This window comes from Lampetra planeri, chromosome 7 (assembly GCF_965212315.1).
Source record: "Lampetra planeri chromosome 7, kcLamPlan1.2.h2, whole genome shotgun sequence".
NCBI classification, from domain to species: Eukaryota; Metazoa; Chordata; class Hyperoartia; order Petromyzontiformes; family Petromyzontidae; genus Lampetra; species Lampetra planeri.
The window spans coordinates 13,219,138-13,238,975 of NC_136113.1; the positions used below are offsets into that span (position 1 = coordinate 13,219,138).

Below are 19,838 nucleotides of genomic sequence, written 5' to 3' on the forward strand. Positions count from 1 at the left end.
GTGTGTCTCACGTGTGTGTGTGCCTCACGTGTGTGTGCGTGTGTCTCACGTGTGTGTGCGTGTGTCTCACGTGTGTGTGTGTATCTCACGTGTCTGTCTGTGTGTGCCTCACGTGTGTATGTGTGTGATGACAAAGCGGGAGCGGTGGTGTAGTGGTTAGCGCACTGCGCTACGAACCCGGCGAGCCGAGTTCGATTCCCGCTCACGCCCAACACCAGTGACGATTATCTGAACCGGTCCTGGGCCTCCCCTAGGTCGGCTCGGCCTTAAATGAGTACCCGGTGCGATGTGTAAACATCGCCACTGGGGAGACAAAGGCGGCCGGGCGTGGTGCTGGCCACCCACCCCCTCGCGTGCCATGCTGGCCATTGTGCTCGCTAACAGCCCTTGCCCCAACAGTCTGTTAGGGCTACACAGCGGTGACAATGGTTATCATGGTGACAATGGTCATCATGGTGACAATGGTTATCCTGGGTGCAATCTCCCAACTCTTATTATCCGCGCTCTCTGGCCTCGCTCTGTTGCTAAGGAGGGCCATCGTTTGAACTGTTGTTGCCTTTACGTTTCCTTTTTATAACCACTGTGTTATTGGCGAATGCGTTAATTTGTTGTGTGCTTATGCACCACTACCCACGCATCATCACCAAACGCATTATTATTGACATTTGCATGAGTCGGTTGTTGGGGGGCATCTGTGCGGAGCTTTGAGCGTCACCCCTGCGTGGCGGGGTTCCTTCTTTACACGTGCAGCCCAACTCTGACATTCACGGAATTGGTCAAACATCCCAAGATAGCAGAATCCTCTTGACGAAGCGTCTTGAGACTCAATTAGGCTTTGCTGGGTAAATATTATTCGTAGAGCCAACGCTTCCACGGCAGTAATCAGGGGCGGCGAGCAAAGGCGAACCCGGGCAAAAGCGTCGGCTCCCCAAGTAGCTCAAGCGGCCATGGATTCTTGAAAACCACAGCGGCGCGTCAAAAATAATATCAACTTCATATCTCAATACACACAACAGGCAACATTAACATAATATAATTGGTCTCGCTGTGTCTGCATCCGTTGTCACTACATCTCTCTTTCTGTTTACCATCCCTCTCATCTAACTAGATTTATATCTCGTGTACGTCATCTAAAATATTGAAAGAGGACCCACAAATATGCCAACACACCACGGCCAGTGAGCGCAGTAGCCCATGATGATGCTATGGCATTGCTGGCCCATACTTTATCGGTCGCGTCCTCCGCAATTAAAGCGATGGACGTGGTTGCTTTCAGAGCCACGTTGGGGTTAATGGATTTATTAAAAGCCGGAATGAGATGAAAGAGATTTCATCCCATTGAGTAGACAATAAATGTACTTTACGCCAACAGTGCTTAATGCAGACCTCAGTATTGGCAATGGCATATACGTACAGTACTGCATTTACCTAATTATATTCTCGCGTATGGCAGCACTGGGTTCGGGAGCTAAACACCAATGTCCAAGGTCTGCTCGCCAAAGACGAGCGGGCTTCAGGAGAGAGAGGGAGAGACACTTCGCGTCGTTTTGCTGCTCCTCCATTGAAGAAGCGCAGTCGACAATAAGCTACTGCTACACAGTCCGTGGGTTTGTACGGTCACAATCGGCACTGTAACTGTGGCTCGGTCTTTCACTCTCCACTTTGTGAAGGAGACGTGGACGGGTTGGGGGAGACGCTGATCTCCGCCTGTATTCGTGCCGCCAAAGACACAACCGATGCCGCCGCTGTCGTCTCGGCGAAATTGACGTCGTTCGTTCGTTCGTTCGAATCCAAATATGATCGGTTAGCGACAAGTGGCAAATAAAAGGCCCCCTTTTAAGGGCCAGAAATCCGATCGCGCGAGGTCTTTCCGAGTGAACCAACTAAACATTGACCTCATTATGATTCCTGGGCGAGCGGTGGCCGCGGCGGTTTGCCCACCGAGCCATGATGACCTAAGTTCGCTTCCCGGCCACGGATAACATCAGTGGCAATTTATATCTGAACCCAACCTCCCCTACCACCGCCCTCCTCCCCCAACCGCACGTTATCAACACCAAGTATAGCCAAACAAACCCCCATGTAGTTAAATAACATTCTAACACTTCTAGAATAATCTCCAGCGCAGGCGTTGCCGCAGTGGAATTTGGCTACACTGCCCTCTGCTAGGTCGACTTAGCCTTCAATATTTCTACACACAGATGCTGCACATTCCTAAAATAATAACACACACACAAAGTGTGTGTACACACGTGTGTATAAATAATGGGTGCGCATGAGCAATACGCTATAAAGGCATACATTATGTGCGGCTTTGGGTAACTCAAAGGGGCCGCTCGTTTGATGGGGCCCGATCAATACGGTCCCTTTCATGTGACCGGCTCCCGTCGTCGAGTAAATGGCAGCGAGCCACGTGGCCTTCATACAAAAGAAACCCACCACGCGGCACCCCCCCCCTCCCACCTTCGTTCGTCCGTCCGCCTGCCGCTTGTTCCGCTCCGCCTGCAGGCAGGCAGACGGTGACCTCGAGGCAAGGACTTGGACCTTGCCGTAGCCCGAGGCCAAAACACTCGCGTGGAAATGTCCCCTTTTATGTCGGTTTTGTGGGTGCCATTAACATCAATGGTCGTCGTTCCTTATTGGATTGCAATTGTGGTTTTACCAGATTCTTAATTGATTTTTTTTTATTTGTGGTCAGATCGCGTAAGTAAAATTTGTCGTAATTGACACGTTTGTTCACGTGACAACTTTGTTGATTGACTATCGTGTCGCGGGATGATTTACGACGCGAGTTTTACTTTGGACATCTGATACAAAAATCAATTCGTTCATATCGGTCGCGAAAACCTTTGCAGTGGTTCTCCTCTGTCGTATTGGATTGCACCGCATCGTTCCGCGTAATGTCCGACGTTTCACTCCACGCGCTTGGGAACATTCTTCTCAATTCGGTTGATATAAGAAGCTCCGAGCATGTGGAGCGAAGCGTCCAGACGTAGTTCGGCACGATGCGAGATACGACCCCAAAACACATCGGAGAGTTGTGCAGTGCAACGACGTCGACCCACGCGGGCGTGAATTTAAATGATCACGATGGCACGAGATGAAGGAAAAACGTCAATTTTGAACCCTTGCATACGGCAGTGCACCACCCTGTGTCGCAAATGACCTCCATGAATAAATTATTTCTTAAAAATCAAGGTATCACAGATACGTTTAGACTGCCCTCATAAAATGTCACAGCACTTTTAACTTGTCCAGGACAAAGGAAATTCTAGGTTAAATCTTTGAACATTGGGTAATACAATTTAACCCCCCCAACCAATCCGCGAAAAAAACCCGGTGAAATAAATAAAAATGATAATCAAGTCCCCGAATATTTTATAAATTGGGCCACAAATTATTTTTCATCATGAAAATTTCCAGTTAAAAATGTAATTTCACACATTAATTAAATGTACATTCCACTCAATTATCAATATACAATTTCTCAAATTATATTCCAAGAAAATATAAACTAAAAAACATCTGAATTGACAAAGTGTCCCAGAGCTCCAGGTCACGACGACAGAATGTTGAGAAAAGTGGAGCTGGGAAGGACAATGGAGTCGGCCGACCTCACGGCATCGTGACGTCATTACGAGATCTCACCAGAATTAGCCATTGTATATCCACTGCTGGATGAGGGCGACCACACGCCACGTGGCATGGCATCTTACTCTTCAGATGCATTTACTGTACTTTCCCATGGGGGAAGCAAATTGAGTGAACAAGGCAATTATTTAAAAAAAGTTGGCAATGTTCAAGAGCAAATAAAAAGATGATCAATGATCACGAAGAAGATGATGATGATGAGGCAAATTTTCAAATCAAGTCGTCAATAATCAAGAATGATTATGAAGGCCATTGATGTATATTTGGCGGTGACAATTTTTAAAGATGACTATGACACGTTCAAATGTCGCAGTGCAAATAATGAGCGCATTTCAATTCTCAACGAACACCTTGTTTGACCAATTCTATCGACAGTCGCAACGTAATTAGAAAACAGATCCACACACACACACAATCCCCAGTGGCCGATCTGGGCCGCAAATCCTTGCCTCCAGAAACCCATTGCATCCAGAAATCCACAGCTCTGGGTTCACCCCTTTCCCCCGTAATAACCAACTGATGTTTTGAACAATATCAACAAGGCTCTGGAATCCAGTCATCTTAAATCCCCCGCATTGGTACAGATGTCAATGACACTCGCGTCTTATGGGCACATTCGAAAGCTTCGCTGGACACTTTTCTCGATGACTTCAATTCACAACATTCAGCGATCCAGTTCACCATGGAAATAGTGGAGAATGTGACCGTTTCTTTGTTGTTCTGTACATCTAAATTATTTCGCACAGTATGTAGCCAACCATGCTAATCGGGAGGTCATCACAAGCCAAGCGGTTAATTGGATCACAGCATCTAGATCTGAAACTGAATGAAAATTCACGTCAATTATCCACGACAGAAATGGCCATCGATTGAGACCCTCATCCACAGGGCAAATGAGAGTCTTTGACCTTGAACTTGTGGAAGAGGAAACATCGCGTGTACAACTTGGCCGTCTGATGCAACGTTTACGGCAAATGTCAAGTTGACCAGGCACTTATCACCAAAAGCAGAAATTCAGGAAAAAACCCTTTAACCTTCGAGATGCATTGATTCTCCGTACTTTGCAAAAAGTCACTGACCACGTAGCCAAATGGCTCTGCAAAGTAACATCGCAGCACACTTTAACACCACGCGTAAGATACAACAATTTTCCCCCTTCAGCCGAAGGCCTGGTTTACAGACGCAATCTGTAAATGTGACAGTGCCCGGCAACAATATACATCGTTCCATGCCGAACGGCGACGATGGCGGTGGCGTCTGTCGGGCGTCTCAGCGCCGGCTGGCGGGCGTGTGCCGTTGGCGCAGAGCCTCGTACTGGCGCAGCTCCTCCTCCGTCACCGACGGCTGCAGGGCACCGAGGGCCGTGCGGAAATCGCTATCCTCCACCACCAGCTCCGACTCCTCCGTGTCCTCTCCTGCTCGCACACGCGCGCACCACCGCCACCGCCGCCGCGTGATCACATCCTCCCCTCGCCCCTCCTGATTTTATCGTCCTCAAGAGCCGGGATGATTAGTCGGGTTTCGTGGTCGCTTGCTCGGGGGGCTTTACAAAATGGAAGCCACCTCAACTTCCTGCCTCGCGAAGGTGAGAGAAACCCCGTCTTATCAAGACACGCCCAGTGTGACGAGGCTTCCTTTTGAAATGATTTTCATGTTGTCCGATTAGTCGAATAATGGGAATGAAAACATTTGTGAAGGAATGACACAAATGCACACGTTTTCTCATTGACAATAGGTTAATTTAAAAATATCACTGTCCTGATCACAAAAGCAAAGTTTGTGGGGAATAGCCATTTTCTGTACTTTTGAGGCAAAATCAATTAGAAAATGACACTTACTACCCAGGGACAAAAACATGTGTTACACAGTGAAATCAAGAGTCATTGACTATTTGAATAATTGGATTACATCCCAGTTTTAAGGGTTCTGCATTTCTCAATTTTATTTCTCTTGTGACATTCGTGTCGTGGTTGTCATGAGATCAAGTGTCTCACACACACAAAAGACAAAGATCCCCCGCATAGCCTGAACAGGCTGTAAGTGCAATGTGCTGTTAGCTAGCACCTATGAAGGTTGCCACAGTATACGAGGGGGTGGGTGGTCAACACCATGCCTGGCCACCTTTGTCTCTGCAGTGGTGATGTTTACACCACACCAGGCACTCATTTGAGGCCGAGTCGACCTAGGAGAGGCACAGGACCAATTCAAACATTCGGCCACTGGTGTTTTTCGTGAGCGGCGGTGACATCACCACCGCGCTTGTGTCAGGGCAGGTGCACTTTGAGACAACGTGAAGTGTCAAAGGCTCGCTGACACGAGGTCACGGGACAGACCCAGCAGCCACGGGTTGACCGACTGTGCCCCCTACTGTGCCAACTCCCCAAACACGCACTCTCACGCATACACGCAACACTTCTCTCCCCCGTGGTGGTGGTGATGTGGGGGAGAGACCTCTCTCGATGAGCGCAATCTTTCGCTTGACGGCCGCCATCATGGCGTGCGATGCGAGCGCGTACATGTCGGCCCCCGTGAGGCGCGGTGGGGCCTCCTCCACCAGGGCCTCCAGGCTCACGTCCCCGCCCAGCGTCAGCCTGGGGGTGCGGGCCAGGGAGCCCGAGGGGAGGGGTGACCACAGGGAGATTAGGGGGATGCCGGAGGGAGTAACCGGGATGATCCAATCACGAAGAAAGTGTTTACTACGTTTCTCCCCGGCGGTGTCAACTCCGGGTTTGGGGGGGTCGTCTGTCAACGTCTGCTCGACGCGAGCTCTGGTGATGTTCCACGTGCTGAACTTGGAACGATCCTTGATGTCATGCTGCCCACCACCACCGACATCTGTTTTTGAGTTCCCAAGAGGCAAGAGGAGGAGGGCACTAAACGTCCACAGTCAGGCCACCATCCTCTTTCTGTCTAAATCCAACAGCATTTTTCGGCACGAGAATTATTTTTAACACGTCTTTGTTCGTCGTTTTTCTTTTCCGTCATCTTCTCAATGTCTTCCTAAAGCAATACATCTGAAACGCTTCTGCCCTTGGATGGCGTCCTTTAACAGTGTTTGCAATGGACAGCTTTAATCGGAATGAAAGCTCTGCCAATGACAACACTAGGGACGTATAACTAACTTAAAAGAGAACTCACAATTCTAAGCTCACAATAAAACGCGGTATGAACCCAAACATATTTAAAGAAAAATCTAAAGCAAAAACAGCTTTCATCACGTCGATGCAAGGGTTACCGCAATATCACTTATCACGATACAATATTAACTTTCTCTATTATCGCAATGTCAGTTTCTGGACAGTGCGGGATTGCAAGAAGCGGAGTTGAGAAATGGAGGCCAAGTACTCGGGTCGTGTGGCTTTGAGCTCCATATGTGTGTATCTATGTTGAAAGTCTTTCGCACCGTATGTAGCCAACCGTGATAATTGTAGGTGCGGGGGAAGGACAACAAACTAAACGCAAAAATTAAGTTCTAAAGAAATAATTTTTCCATCGAGATGATTTAAAAGTGTCCTGCGCCAGTGGCTTCCTAATTTCGGAAGAGCGTTCCAGACGGCCGCAGGAGCGCATCAATGGCTAGTCGAAAGCTGCTGCGAACTCAATCCCCCTGGCTTGGGCAGTCGTCCTCACAGGGGAGGGGAAAGGAAGAGGGGAGAGGAGAGGGCCTCACTTGCGGGTGACGGCACGCAACACCCGCAGCTGGGCAGCCCGATCCTCGCTCACGCCCACGTACAGCATCTTGTCGAACCTGCGGGGGCAGTAGAGGGCAGCAGAGGAGCAGACGGGGGCAGCGAGGTGAGGTGCAGGCCGGAGTTGTCAGCCAAGGGAACTCTGAGGTGATGTTGCTCAAGCCAAAGCAGTTTGCCACTCAAATGAAAATGGGGTGTTGTGCGGTTTATTACAGTGCTGAGCCGCGGTGAAAACTCCACATTCATATGGAAGGAGCTGAGTCAATCCAAATGGAGTGCTTAATCAGCCCACTTTATGTCATGTGGCACACACAGATATGCGCACAGAAGCTCTCAATCTTAATATGACTGAACTCTCCGCACATCACGACACAAGTACACAAACGTAAACAAGCTCGCTATCCTAATTCGTACGTGATGTAAAATGCGTCCCGCAATCATCAGGAGGCACGTGCAGCTTGTAACCACTTCACGTGTTCATGAGCGGAAGTAAACCGGCAAGTTTGCAGAAGCCGGCCGTGACGGATCACGAGGGGACTAGAGTTTGAGAAACCCGGCTCCACACGGACGAACGTTCAACTCTCAATGGATATCGCACTCGCGGTTACACGTCGCGTTGCGCGCGTGTCACGCCCGCGTTACGCCGTCACCTCCCAGGCCGTAGCAGCGCGGGGTCGAGCAGGTCCGGGCGGTTCGTGGCCCCGACCACAAACACGTCCCCGCTCGTGTGCATCCCGTCCAGCTCAGCCAGCAGCTGCGACACCACCCTGCAGGGTCAGAGCGCGCGAGACGGGGGCGGGCGATTGCAAGGGTGAGGGGGTGCGGGGCGGCAAGCAGCGGGAGAGAACGGGCAACGGGATGCGCAGTCGATGACTTTACCGCGGCGTCCGACACCCGACCCCGTCGAGCCCAACCGTGACCCCTCACCTGTCCGTGCCCTCTCACCTGTCCGTGACCCCTCACCTGTCCGTGACCCCTCACCTGTCCGTGACCCCTCACCTGTCCGTGACCCCTCACCTGTCCGTGACCCCTCCGGAGTCGCCGCTGCGACCCCGGTTCGGCGCCAGGGAGTCGAGCTCGTCGAAGAAAACCACGCAGGGGGCGGCAGAACGCGCGCGAGCAAACACTGCGGGTGACACGTGGAGGACACGGAGGACACACACGGACAGACATGGGGACAACGCAGGGAGGGAGCTTCGTGCATCAATGGAACGTGATGGCGGCTGGCGAACACGGTGGCGTGCGCGGCTCTCGACTCACCGTCACGAACGTTCTCCTCGCTCTGGCCCACGTACATGTTTATCAGCTCCGGGCCCTTCACGCTGTTGGTGGACACGCACGCACGTGCAAAGATCCCCTGTGTAGCCTCAACAGACTGCTGGGGCAATTGCCGTCAGCGATGACCGATTAAGTTGGGCACGCCACACAAGGTAACCCAGGTAAAGATTCAGCCCTGTAATTACCTGCTCACTCCACTGCTGGAGGAAAGGGTCCTCCAAGCGAGGGAGCTCGGCAACGCCCCTCTGGAGGTTTACTTAGCCGACTTTCCCACATTTCCAAAAGCACAATCGGGCACCTGAGGAAGGTCATGGAGCACTCGGTGGCAAGGGCCTTGGCCAGCAGCGTCTTGCCGGTGCCGGGCGGCCCGAAGAGCAGCAGGCCCGAGCGACGCAGGCCTGACCCGGAGCGCAGGCCCTGCAGCCGCCGGGGCAGCTGCACCAAGTCGAGCAGCTCTCGCTTCACGTCCGACAGCCCCCCCACGTCATCCCAGTGCACGCGCGGGATCTGCGTGCCGCACGCGGGGTTACAAATGTATCGTGTTTGCCGAGCACAGCAGCCCTCCCCCCCCCGAAGGGGCACCGAAATCGCCAACCGGCCGGCGACAAACAGCACCGCTGAAACCGAGCACGTAGGTTTTCGCACGTGCGTCGATACGGGCGAATGGCGGCGGTCGTTGCAGTATGCACGTACGTACGTTGAGCTTCTTTCGCACCGTAAGTCAGCTCATCGGAGGTCGCGATTGTTAGCGTGAGCACGAGCGTGGTATTGGTTTTCGCCGACATCTCGACTCTCCCGCGGAGCCCGCTCACCTCGGGCGCCCCCACGGCGTGCGCGTGCTTGGCCTGCAGCTCGTCGAGCGCGGAGGAGAAGTCGTCCGCGGTGACGCACACGCCCAGCTCGCACACCGCTCGCTCCTCCTCCGGGCTGAGGAACCCATGCTCGGAGCTGCGGGGAGACGGGATGGGAGGCCGTGTCGGTGGCAAGTGCAGGGAGACGGGTGGGGAGGCGAAGGCCGGTCGGCGATGGTGTCGCGAGGTCCCACGCCGAGTGGCCACTTGGGAAATTGTGCGGAGACGTTTTTGTACTGTGTTTGTAGTTGTAACGTTCTGACTCGCTCCCACAGGACATCTGTGAAAAAGAGCTTCAGAGGTCATCGGATTCCTCCAGTATCAATATTCCGATTCAGTAGTAGTCCACGAACAGCCCAGGATTGACCTAGATGCAGTCGCACGGCCCGGACCTGTGTGCCCATTCTCGGCGAGTCTTCATGAGATTCCATTGGCTCCACCCCTCCAACCCACAGCTACAATCTCTCCCCTGCCATCCGCGGGCCACAAGGTTGGCGGTCACACGGCATGAAACAAAGTTAGTTTGAAACAACAAGAACAAGAACGTTGAACGCTCCAGCGTGCATGCGCGCGGCACAATCGTCTCTCACCACGCCTGCGCCACCCTGGCGTAGGCCGCTCGGCATGCCCCGGAGAGTAGCGCGCAGAGGTCTCCCAGCACGAAGCCCTGCGGGAGACGGGGGCGGCACACGGAAGCAGCGATCGATTCGTCGATTAACGTCGACTCTTCCGCTCGCGATACGTGTCGACACGCGAGATTACTTACAATTTACGTGCAAGAAGTGGAAATGTTGAGTTTCTGCGAGCTACGTGAAATAGGCTGCCTTTCAGGTTATTGCACCGTACAGACAGAACGATGGGGCAGATAGTACAATCGAGACAGTACCAAGAGGACTGGACAGTCCAGTGACGATTACGTGAACCGGTCTTGTGCCGTCTTCCCCTCGGGTTCATTGAATTTGGGATGACTGCCTTGGTCCCATTGCTTTGGGGGGGCCTCATGCTATTACGTCACGGTGTCAGTTAAGTTTGAAGGCGTCCGAGGACCCACACGGTGCGATTCGTCCCGGGCCCCACACTCTCCTATGGGCGGCCCTGCATTTGTACGTAGGCATGCACATGCCCCCGCACTCATTGCGTACGTGGTCCCACCCGCGTGTACGCGCGTGCGTGCGTGCGTGCCGGCGGTCGTTGCGAACACTGACGGCCGTGTGCCGGGCGAGGCGAGCGAGCGAGACGTTGGGCCCGAGCGGCGAGGCGTGCGCGAGCGCCTGCAGGATGGCGGCGCGGGACCCCTCGTCGGGGCCGTCCACGCGCAGCTCGTGCAGAAAGCAACTCTGCACGCCGGGCGCGACGCCCTGCCGCGACACCGCCGTGCCCAGCACCAGCACCGGCAGGCGGCTGCTTCGCGCCGCACACAGGAGACAAAGTTCCCCCGTGAAGTGTTTAGAGTGCTGGTCAGGGCAGGGGCTGTTTGCGAGCTCCTGGGAAGCAGCAGCCGGCACACCTTTTGTTTACACACCGCCGCACGGAGCACTCATTTAAGGCGGGGTTTCGCAGTCGGGTCGGGCAAGGCCCGGTTCACTGTTATTGGTCGTGAGCGGGAATCGAATTCAGTCGGAGTTAGTGTGGAGCTAGTAGGGGTGAGTGTGGAGCCAGTAGAGGTTAGTGTGGAGCTAGTAGGGGTGAGTATGAAGACTGTAGAGGTTTGTATGTAGCGAGTAGGGGTTCGTATGGAAGCTAGCAGTGGTTAGTGTGGAGCCAGCAGAGGGCAGAGATCGCTGCTGAGTGGTGGCAGGCCGATACCCGGCTTCTCGCTGCCGCTCCCACAGCAGCTGGCGCAGGGTGTGCGTGACTCGCGCGTCCTCTTTGCCCCCCGCGTCGCGACCCAGGGGTTCCACCCCCTTGACGAGCAGAACGCACGGCGCCAGGGCGGCGGCACGCGAGAAGGCCGAGCGCAGGCGAGCCTCGGTCGCCGCCGCCGTCTCCCTGCAGAGCGACGCTCCGCTCACCTGGCGCGCGACGACAAAGAGCGGCCGTACATCACACACACTATGCAGGTATCACACACACACACACCACACACACACGTACCACAAGCACCACACACACACCACATAGACACCACACACACGTACCACAAGCACCACACCACATAGACACCACACACACGTACCACAAGCACCACACCACATAGACACCACACACACGTACCACAAGCACGTACAAGCATCACGCGCACACCATACGCACCACACACTCACACACACCACATACCACCCCCACACACAAGACACACGACAATTCGCTACCCTGCGATTAAATGAATTGGCAAACACGTCAAGCACGCCCTATCTGGCCAGCAGAAGCAGCGGCACTGTGGGTGCGTAACGGTGTGGGGGGGGGGCCACGTCCTCTGACCTGCACAAGGTGCAGGTTGAGCCGGCGGCAGACGGCGCGCACCACCACCGTCTTGCCTGCCCCGCTGGGCCCGCACAGCAGCACTGAGCACTGGCCATCCAGCAGCGCGGCGCTGAGGGACACGGGCACACACACTCTCGCACGTGTACGCCCTTTGCGTTGCGTTTTTTCGCGCATTCCAATGGGACCCAGGCCCCCCCCCCTGCCCCGAAGATGCCCTGGGCTTTGTTGGTGCTGCCCCGGGTGGCCCTGGGGCTCTCGTTGTTGGTGGAAAGGAGGCAGGAGGGGGGCGCTGATTTACTCAGGAAAACCTCGCTGAGTTTCACAACTAATTTTCATAACTAATTTTCAGTAATTTTCACGTAATTTCTTTCAAATTTGGCAAATTTTGACCATGGTGCCGGCACACAATGACCTACCCTTGCAAATGATGTCGCAGAATCTTTATCGTCCACTATGAAGAAGGCGGCGTGTATTTTTACTGTTCACACATCCGTAGTATTAACCAGGGCGGCCACTGGATTTGAACCGTCAAGTGGAAAACGCGCTAGGACGAGGTCGTGTCACAGCCCGATAATTTTCTTTACGCAAACTACATGCGAATGATACACTAATGTTAGATTTTGGCTCATTGATTGAATTATTCTCTTGTTAAGCACATGACGGGTTCACAAAAGTCACATGAGTGAATGCGTTTGCCGAGGATGCAAACTATAAAATGAATTACGCTCTGTGAAGTATAAACTGATGACGATTATTGAGTGCTGGTCACTTACAGGCATGGTTTTTTTGGCTTCAACCCCCCCCCCCCCGCCAATACGACAACAGCCTGAGTAGGTTCCCTCCTGGGAAAGTCTTTTAACTCAATGAGATGTCCCTGGGCAGATGTCCAGTGTATTTGTCTACATTGAACAATTGGACCAGAATAGCTCCGCAAAATCCCATACAAACACAAACACTAGACCCTGTTAAACAATGCACAGTGCAGGGCGTACAGGACATTCCTCCCAGTGTTGGCCATGCACATCAAGCATGGGGTGAAGTGGTGGCGCCCTGATTAGTGCACTCCACCATGAACCCAATGACCTCGATTCACAGTCACGGTGCGTGGTCGATGAACTTGTTCCGCAAAAACATTTCACCAATTTGCACTGACCAACAAAGTGAAGTACGGTCAAACAACCCCCATGACTGACACGCTGCGGGGATGTCTTCATCCAGCAATGGATCGAATAAAAAAGGTTGCAAAATATCAATAGTGCAAGCGCACGCGCGCGACGCGCGCTGGAAAATTCAAGAACAAAATTCTCAATTCGCACCCTCGTGCCAGCCTCCGTAGGCCGCACTTTGCTAATTTGCCGAGTGCAGCCCGCAGCCAAGTGCGTATAATGCACTGGGCTTCTTGGTCAGATTGATAATTATATCATTTAACTGTCCACTTTGTTCCCTCTTCCACCTCCCCTCGATAGGCTCTTTGCCCACCGCGGGAGAAATCTCTGATAATGAGCGCGAGATCCTCTCTGTAGTCGACGCGTCTGGCTCATTGATTTAAACAATATCTCAAGTGTCCATAACCAGCGCTACGTGCACGCGAATGGTGTTGTCACATGTCACCTGAACAAGACAAGCGGAGCGGGTGGTGGGGGTGGGCACCGACCTGCTGCTCGAGACGTAGGGGAGTGCCACGCCGGTCAGCTCGTCCACGGCGGATGTCAGCCCCGGTGGGCAGTCGCTGTCCCAGAGCGGGTGACCCCCATCAGCGGCCCCAGCTCCTTCCACCCGTACCGGCGCAAACGCGTTCACAGACCCTTCCTAGTCACGAAGACGGGATTAGTTCATTGGGTATAGGCCAGGCATGTTAATGATTACAAACCAATGCATTCTCGAATTGTACAGGGTCTAAATGCAACCGCGTGTCATAGCAATGTGCATAAAAGAGTGTGCGGATTTATTTTGTAGAGAGAGGCAGTCAATCAAAGGGAGAGCGAAAGAGAAAAGTATGATTTTTTCTCCCCTAGCGATCACATTAAAATGTCAGGATTTGGGGTAGAGAATCCAATAGGAAAATTGATTCTCTTGGGGTTGTTTTTGCAGCCTCGTTTACATTGTTTCTCACTTGATCTAATTTGTACTGTTTTATCCGCTCATCAGCTTAAATGCAACCCGAGTATATAATTTGCATGAAATTAGCATACATTAAAAACAATAAATTATCTTACACATATTTTGAGAAAAGGAATCTATTGTACGTGACTTTACCGAAAGAACCAAGAAGATGAATCTATTGTACTTGACAAAAGGCAGTCATTACATGCCTCCTATGTGTACACACACACACACAACAGACAAAGATCTGCGTACAGACCCACATACTGCTGGGGCAAGTGCAGTTAGCGAGCACCTATGAAGGCCGACACAACAAACGAGGGAATGGTGTGGCTAGTATTATGTTTGGCCACAAAGGTGGCCGGGCATGATTTTACACACCACCTCAGGCACTTATATAAGGATAAGTCAACCTCGGGGAGGTCACAACAGGTTCAGATGCCACTTTCCACTCATATTAGCCCTGGCCCAGAAACAAACTTAGTGTGAGATGCTGTACCACAAGGCTCTAGTTTTCACAAGCCACATAACTTAACTTTGGAACTTGAGTTGCCATGCCAACGGCACGTTTCTATATTTCTTATGAACTCGAATTGGCCAGGCATTTTGGCTACAGCCTGGCATTCTCTGGACCAATTTCACTTGATGGACAGGGTTGAATTACTTACGTCAGGCTGAGTAGAAAAAACACAATTTTACTTTACATTCAATTTAAAGTTTAACTCTGTCCCCAAAGTGGTTTTTGACTCGCACATATTTCTGGAATTGGCCACTGACATAATTGATTGAGTAGCTTTGCAAATCATGAAAAAGATACTTTTTTTGCCAAGTTGTCCTTTAACTTGAGTTCTGGGAGAAATCAGACCAAATTAGGGCAACTTGGCTTAAATCGGACGTTCTCAGACCAACTCGAGTCGAATGCAACTGGCTGTCCCGTGGAAAAACTAGATATTAGTCTAACGGCGGTGACACCTACCAGGTACACATTTGTGCTTTTTGTGTCCACCAAGTAGTACGAGTTTTCAGACCGATCCTGGCCTCCTGGTTGCCCCTCATCGTTCTCCTTCATCTGTCCATTTTTTCCAGGCCGCTGCTTCTCGTCCTGTCGACCCTCCACCAAGTTCACACTCTTCACCTGGTAGTACAGCGCCGGCCACCTTTGGGGAGCCAATAAGGGACAGAATTGAGGATGAAACAGGCAGACGGGGAGGAAGAGTTGGGAGGCATCATCACTTCAGCAGTATGGATGTCTCACAACACTCATCATTGCCCTTATCCGGTACTTACAAATGAAATCCAGACACATTTGAAAAAGTTATTTCATGCATTTATGGAATGTAAATGAACATTGCATTCATACAGGTGTTCTGCGATTTTCAACAATAATGACTTAATGAGTTCTGTGCATGGTGTTAAAGGAACACCACCTGGTGATGGTGTAATCTAAAGAATCACTGCTGGGTAAGTCAAGAGGAAGCCACCTCAACTTTTCTTCCTCATCTTTGACTCAAGAACTGTGGTGCAGAATGTGGGGGGGGAAGGGGTGGAGAGGGGGAGTATGATCGGATGGGTTGGAGTGAGCTTGAGCCGTGGACCTGTTCCATGGGCAGAGAACTTGAGAAAGAGCGAGACAAAAGGAGAAAACTGTAATCTAGACTTACCAGAGAGCCCCTTTCACCTTCTCTTCACTCAGGAAGTCAGCACTGTGCCTTGTCGGGATGCACAGCACGTCTCCAGCCTTCACTAGACTGCACACATACACACATCCGCATGGAAACACACACACATCCACACACAGGGGCACACACACGCACACACAAGCCCACTTTGATGACTAGCATATTAACTCACCCGAGGTGGTATCGGCTAAATCGGTAATGTCAATCATTTAGACCTGTGAGGTACTTCAGCCAAACAGAGAATCGTTTTGGTTTAAAAATAATTGAATTAATTTTATCTTTAAGAATAAAAAAAATCTAAATATGGGGCAGCCTGGTTTGTCTGCGATGATATCCAAATTACGACATCTCATTTGCTGATTAAAACCACTCCCACAGATTTCCACCCGTTACAAATAATAAGAGAATCAGGCAAAAAAGAATTCTACCCCTCGCCAATAACAAGCCACCGTTCCAAGTTAATTTGGAAAGGAACAGCACCCCCCCCCCCCCGAGCCCATTGCTCCACCGCAAAGAATATTGCCCCGTCAGCTGGCACCGGGACGAGGGATCAACTCGGATCAGGGTCCTGGGTGTCACGCCGAGGGGAGGCACGTGGGACGCACCGGGGGGTGTCAAAGTGCTTGCGCAGGATGTTGTCGTAGCTGCCTCCGGCCTTGTACTGCGGAGACTCCACGATGGCCACACAGAGACTGCCGGCGCTGGGGGGACACCCGAGGGCCGATCGGCTGCTCGTCAAAGGGACCTCCCCTCTCAGCCTTTCCACCTACAAAAGTTCGAAAATAGGCACGCAAAAAGCAGACAGACCGGTTTAATGGGAGAAGGCACGTCACGATCATCACGTAAGAATAACACACCATTCATCCTAGATTTGAAGTTTTCGTGTAAAGTCACGTAGGTAAAAAATAAATTAAAAATAAATTAAATCACGACGTTTCGGAGGCAACACAAGCTTCCGTCTTCAGGTGGCACCGTCACAGCAAAATTACTGTATCAGTATACAGTAAAAAAAGAGTAATATAACACCACCCCATCGATTTGGGTGTTTCAGTGTATCAGGACTCGGCTTCTCACCGTGAAGAAGCAACATGCAGGCTTGAGAGACGTGATCGGCCAGGGGCGAGGGCAGGCATTGAAGATCAGGCTGGGGCAGACGAGGGCTTCTTCTACCAGGCAATCATCTCCATCGTTCCGGCGGGGGTGAAGCGACAGCCTCTGCAGTTCCCGTGCGTCAACGCCAAATATCCTTGCGCAACGTCCACCTCTTTTCTCACCCGCAGGCCGGTCATCTGCTTCTTCCTCTGACACTCCATCTCGCCGGTGGCCAGTCCCATCAGGATATAAAAGTGGGGAATCCTCTTCGTGGTGTCCGTCGGCCGGTCGGTTCCTGGCCACATCAGCGTCTGGTCGCTGCAACAGCGTGACCCACTCACCGTGGAAGAGGCCCAGCCGACCGAGGGTCTGCATGCCGACCACCACGCTCGAGTGAGAATCCACGTCCCTGTTCAGCAGTGCGGAGAGGCCGGCGTTGGGCCAGCACCTGATCGTGCGACGGGGCCCAGTGGACTCGGCGTGGCCCGGGGCACCTCCTGGCAAGGCTGTGCCGCGGGCGGTCAAATCCGCCAGGAGACGAGCAAAGTCTGAGGCCAGCACCGGCTGCACCTCCATCGCACGCTCGAAGGCTCTGACCTCCGACCCCGCTGCTGCGCCTGTGATGTCGTGGAAGTCAATCAGTCCTGATGGAGGCGCTGTCCCATCATTACCAAAGTCATTGCCGTACGCAGTTCCTGTCCCGTTCACTCGACCTGCCCTCCCATTGCCGAGACCCGCGTTGGCCCCCGACTCCTCTGCCACGTGGCCCAATTCACCTGCAAATCCTGCTCCCGCAAGACTCTCAATTTTACCAAAACCTCTTGCCACGAACCCATCCTCCACCACGGCCAAATTCCCTCGCGTCCCCTCCTCTGACCTCGACCCTGCCCCGTCCCTTGCCCCGCTGGCCAACTCCGCCAAATGCCCCGACCTGACCCCATTCCCCGGCCTCGCTCCGAGCCCTGCCCCGTTGCCCGACCCTGCCCTGCTCCCCTGGGCAGCCTCCGAAAGGTCGGCGAGAAGGAGCGAAGCGTCGGGCCTCAGGGTCCCCTGGAGCACGGGGCCACAGTCAAGGACCACGAGGTCCAGGCTGAGAGCGGCCAGCCTGGACGCAATGGTCCCCGCTGTCCCCGAGACCCCGTGCTCCCCAAAGACCCCCTGAACCCCCACGGCCACCGGGGCTCCCCCAGATTCTCCCTCTTCCGCGTGGACCCCTGAAACTCCCTGCCCACCCGTGACCCCCCCGTTCGCAATCATCATCGGGAGGAGGCAGGGGACGACAACGAGCGGGTCCCCTCGCCGCACCAGGACCCCGGGCGGACCCCCGGCAGCCATTGTCCTCAGCCCGGCCGCGAAGGCCTCCCTGGAGGCCCACGAGAAGGCGGCCCTGCTCCGGGCTCCCAGCACCAGGCGCCGGATCCCCGCGGGAGACCCCCCGAGGGGAACCACCGCGACTGCCGCGGCCCCGGGGCGCAGGCCGTGGTGACGGAAGAAGAGGCCCGAGGCGCGCACGTGAAGAGGAGGGGGGGCTGAGGGGGTCCCTGGGCCGGCCCGGGCCCCCGGGACGACGTCCCCCTGTGAAGGGGGGTCGTCGTCGTCGAGCCACGCGAACACGAGCAGGGTGGACTCGGGCCCCGTCGTCCCAGTTGACCCCGACGATCCCTCTGAACCCCAGCGCACCCCCGTGGGCCCCCGCAGCCGCAGGCCGAGGAAGTGCCCGTGTCCCTGCAGCAGGGCCGCCTGCTTCAGCTGATGAAGCCGCTGCTGTTCCCGTGGCGTCTCCAGCTCTTCATCTCCCTCCTCCTCCTGCTGCTGCTGCTGCTGCTGGTTCTCTCCGCCGAACGCGGCCTCCCATGCGCACCGAGAAATACGCACGTGTAGCGGGTGGTGCTCTTGATGCAGCTGCTGCTGCTGCTGCAGCTGGAACAGAGTCGCGGCACGGGAGGCTCCCATGGCCTCTCTCCTTGCCGCCGGTACAATCGCAGCAGCAGCAGCAGCACCGACGTCTCCTCCTCCTGCATCAATCGCCGCGACCTCCTCGGACACACCGACGCCAAACAGCGCGGTCAGCAGAGCGACAAGAAACTTGCTCGCCCCACTTGGGGACAACAGATTGGGGTGGGAGGCCTTGTGGGGTCGGGCACCCAAGACTGTACAATGGAGAGCGTGGCGGGGTTTGTGTTGCATTCAGGGATCTCAACGTCGCCCTCTTGCGGTGAATGTTGGGAACGTTACAGGTTGTGTGGGGGGGGGGCAGCTGCTGTAGATTCATTGAAAGAGTCGCGGGGGGTGCTCAGATGTGTAGACAGGATGGTCCAGATGTCTTGTAACCCCTCCCCCCCCCCCCTATTGAATTGACCCCTGACATTCTTATCTCTTTGCGTATTCGTTTGAATACATTTGCTCAAGTGGACCTGGCAATGCTGGCATCGTTACTATTTAAAAAAATGATATTTAAGTTATGTAATTTTTCTGTTTGCTTACATTACATTACACACCCATTGGTATGCAACAATGGTAAGTTTTAGATGACTAAACAGGGGTCGCAAGACATTTGGACCACACTACACGTTGATCTGGCCTCCATTCAGATGTTTAACTTGCACTGAAAGAGTTCACATGGTGACCGTGCACATCAGTTTAACACAAGCCATCACCATCTGTCAGTCCTGTGCACATGTTTCCAAAGAATACCGTGAAATAATGGACTGCCACCAGATTTGAAGTCGCAACGTATTAAAAGCTAATATTGATCAGATATTTCAAGTTCACTGGCTAGGTGCTGATGGTCGGAAATACATCAAGCTCTATGGTGTAGAGTTTTGATGAGGGAATTCTTCTGGGATGGATGGTGGTAGGCATCCGTATGGGTGGCTTTCCTGTAGACAGTGTCCAATTGAGCCATCTGGTCTCTTTTCGATTAAAACATCCAAGAATGGTAACTTGCCATCCTTTTCCACCTCTATGGTGAATTTGATGGCTGGGTGTATGGAATTGATGTGGTTGAAGAATTGGTCCAAAGCTGGTAGGCCATGTGGCCAGATGACGAACGTGTCATCAGCCCAGTCACC

At 53.2% G+C, this 19,838-nt stretch overlaps 1 protein-coding gene across 4 annotated transcripts; it reads right to left on the minus strand.

Moving 5' to 3' along the window:
• Positions 1 to 2,666: 2,666 nt before the first annotated feature.
• PEX6 (peroxisomal biogenesis factor 6) lies at positions 2,667 to 18,937 on the minus strand. 4 transcript variants are annotated; one of them, XM_078596404.1, is made up of 17 exons: positions 16,750 to 18,935; positions 16,281 to 16,441; positions 15,658 to 15,744; positions 14,973 to 15,153; positions 13,548 to 13,702; positions 11,891 to 12,002; positions 11,276 to 11,481; positions 10,675 to 10,870; positions 10,060 to 10,136; positions 9,431 to 9,566; positions 8,917 to 9,125; positions 8,601 to 8,662; positions 8,358 to 8,466; positions 7,991 to 8,107; positions 7,322 to 7,399; positions 6,103 to 6,242; positions 2,667 to 5,066 (listed from the first exon to the last, which is right to left on the minus strand). In XM_078596404.1, the coding sequence occupies exons 1-17, from the start codon at positions 18,718 to 18,720 to the stop codon at positions 4,921 to 4,923; spliced, it is 4,143 nt and encodes a 1,380-aa protein (XP_078452530.1). In that variant the 5' UTR covers positions 18,721 to 18,935; the 3' UTR covers positions 2,667 to 4,920. The 4 variants fall into 4 exon arrangements, with proteins under 4 accessions (XP_078452530.1, XP_078452529.1, XP_078452532.1 ...); XM_078596403.1 differs by having other exon boundaries at positions 10,675 to 10,873; XM_078596406.1 differs by lacking the exons at positions 2,667 to 5,066; positions 6,103 to 6,242 and adding an exon at positions 6,258 to 6,486 and having other exon boundaries at positions 10,675 to 10,873; positions 16,750 to 18,937.
• Positions 18,938 to 19,838: the final 901 nt, after the last annotated feature.

Excerpts from the sequence above, each read along its gene's own strand:
- PEX6 (XM_078596403.1), bottom strand. The coding sequence starts at position 18,720 with ATGGGAGCCTCCCGTGCCGCGACTCTGTTCCAGCTGCAGCAGCAGCAG. Across the intron at positions 12,003-13,547 it reads CCCTACGTCTCGAGCAGCAG|CGCCGCGCTGCTGGATGGCC; the intron begins GTCGGTGCCCAC and ends CGTGTCCCTCAG. Across the intron at positions 8,663-8,916 it reads TGCTCCATGACCTTCCTCAG|CGTGAAGGGCCCGGAGCTGA; the intron begins GTGCCCGATTGT and ends GTCCACCAACAG.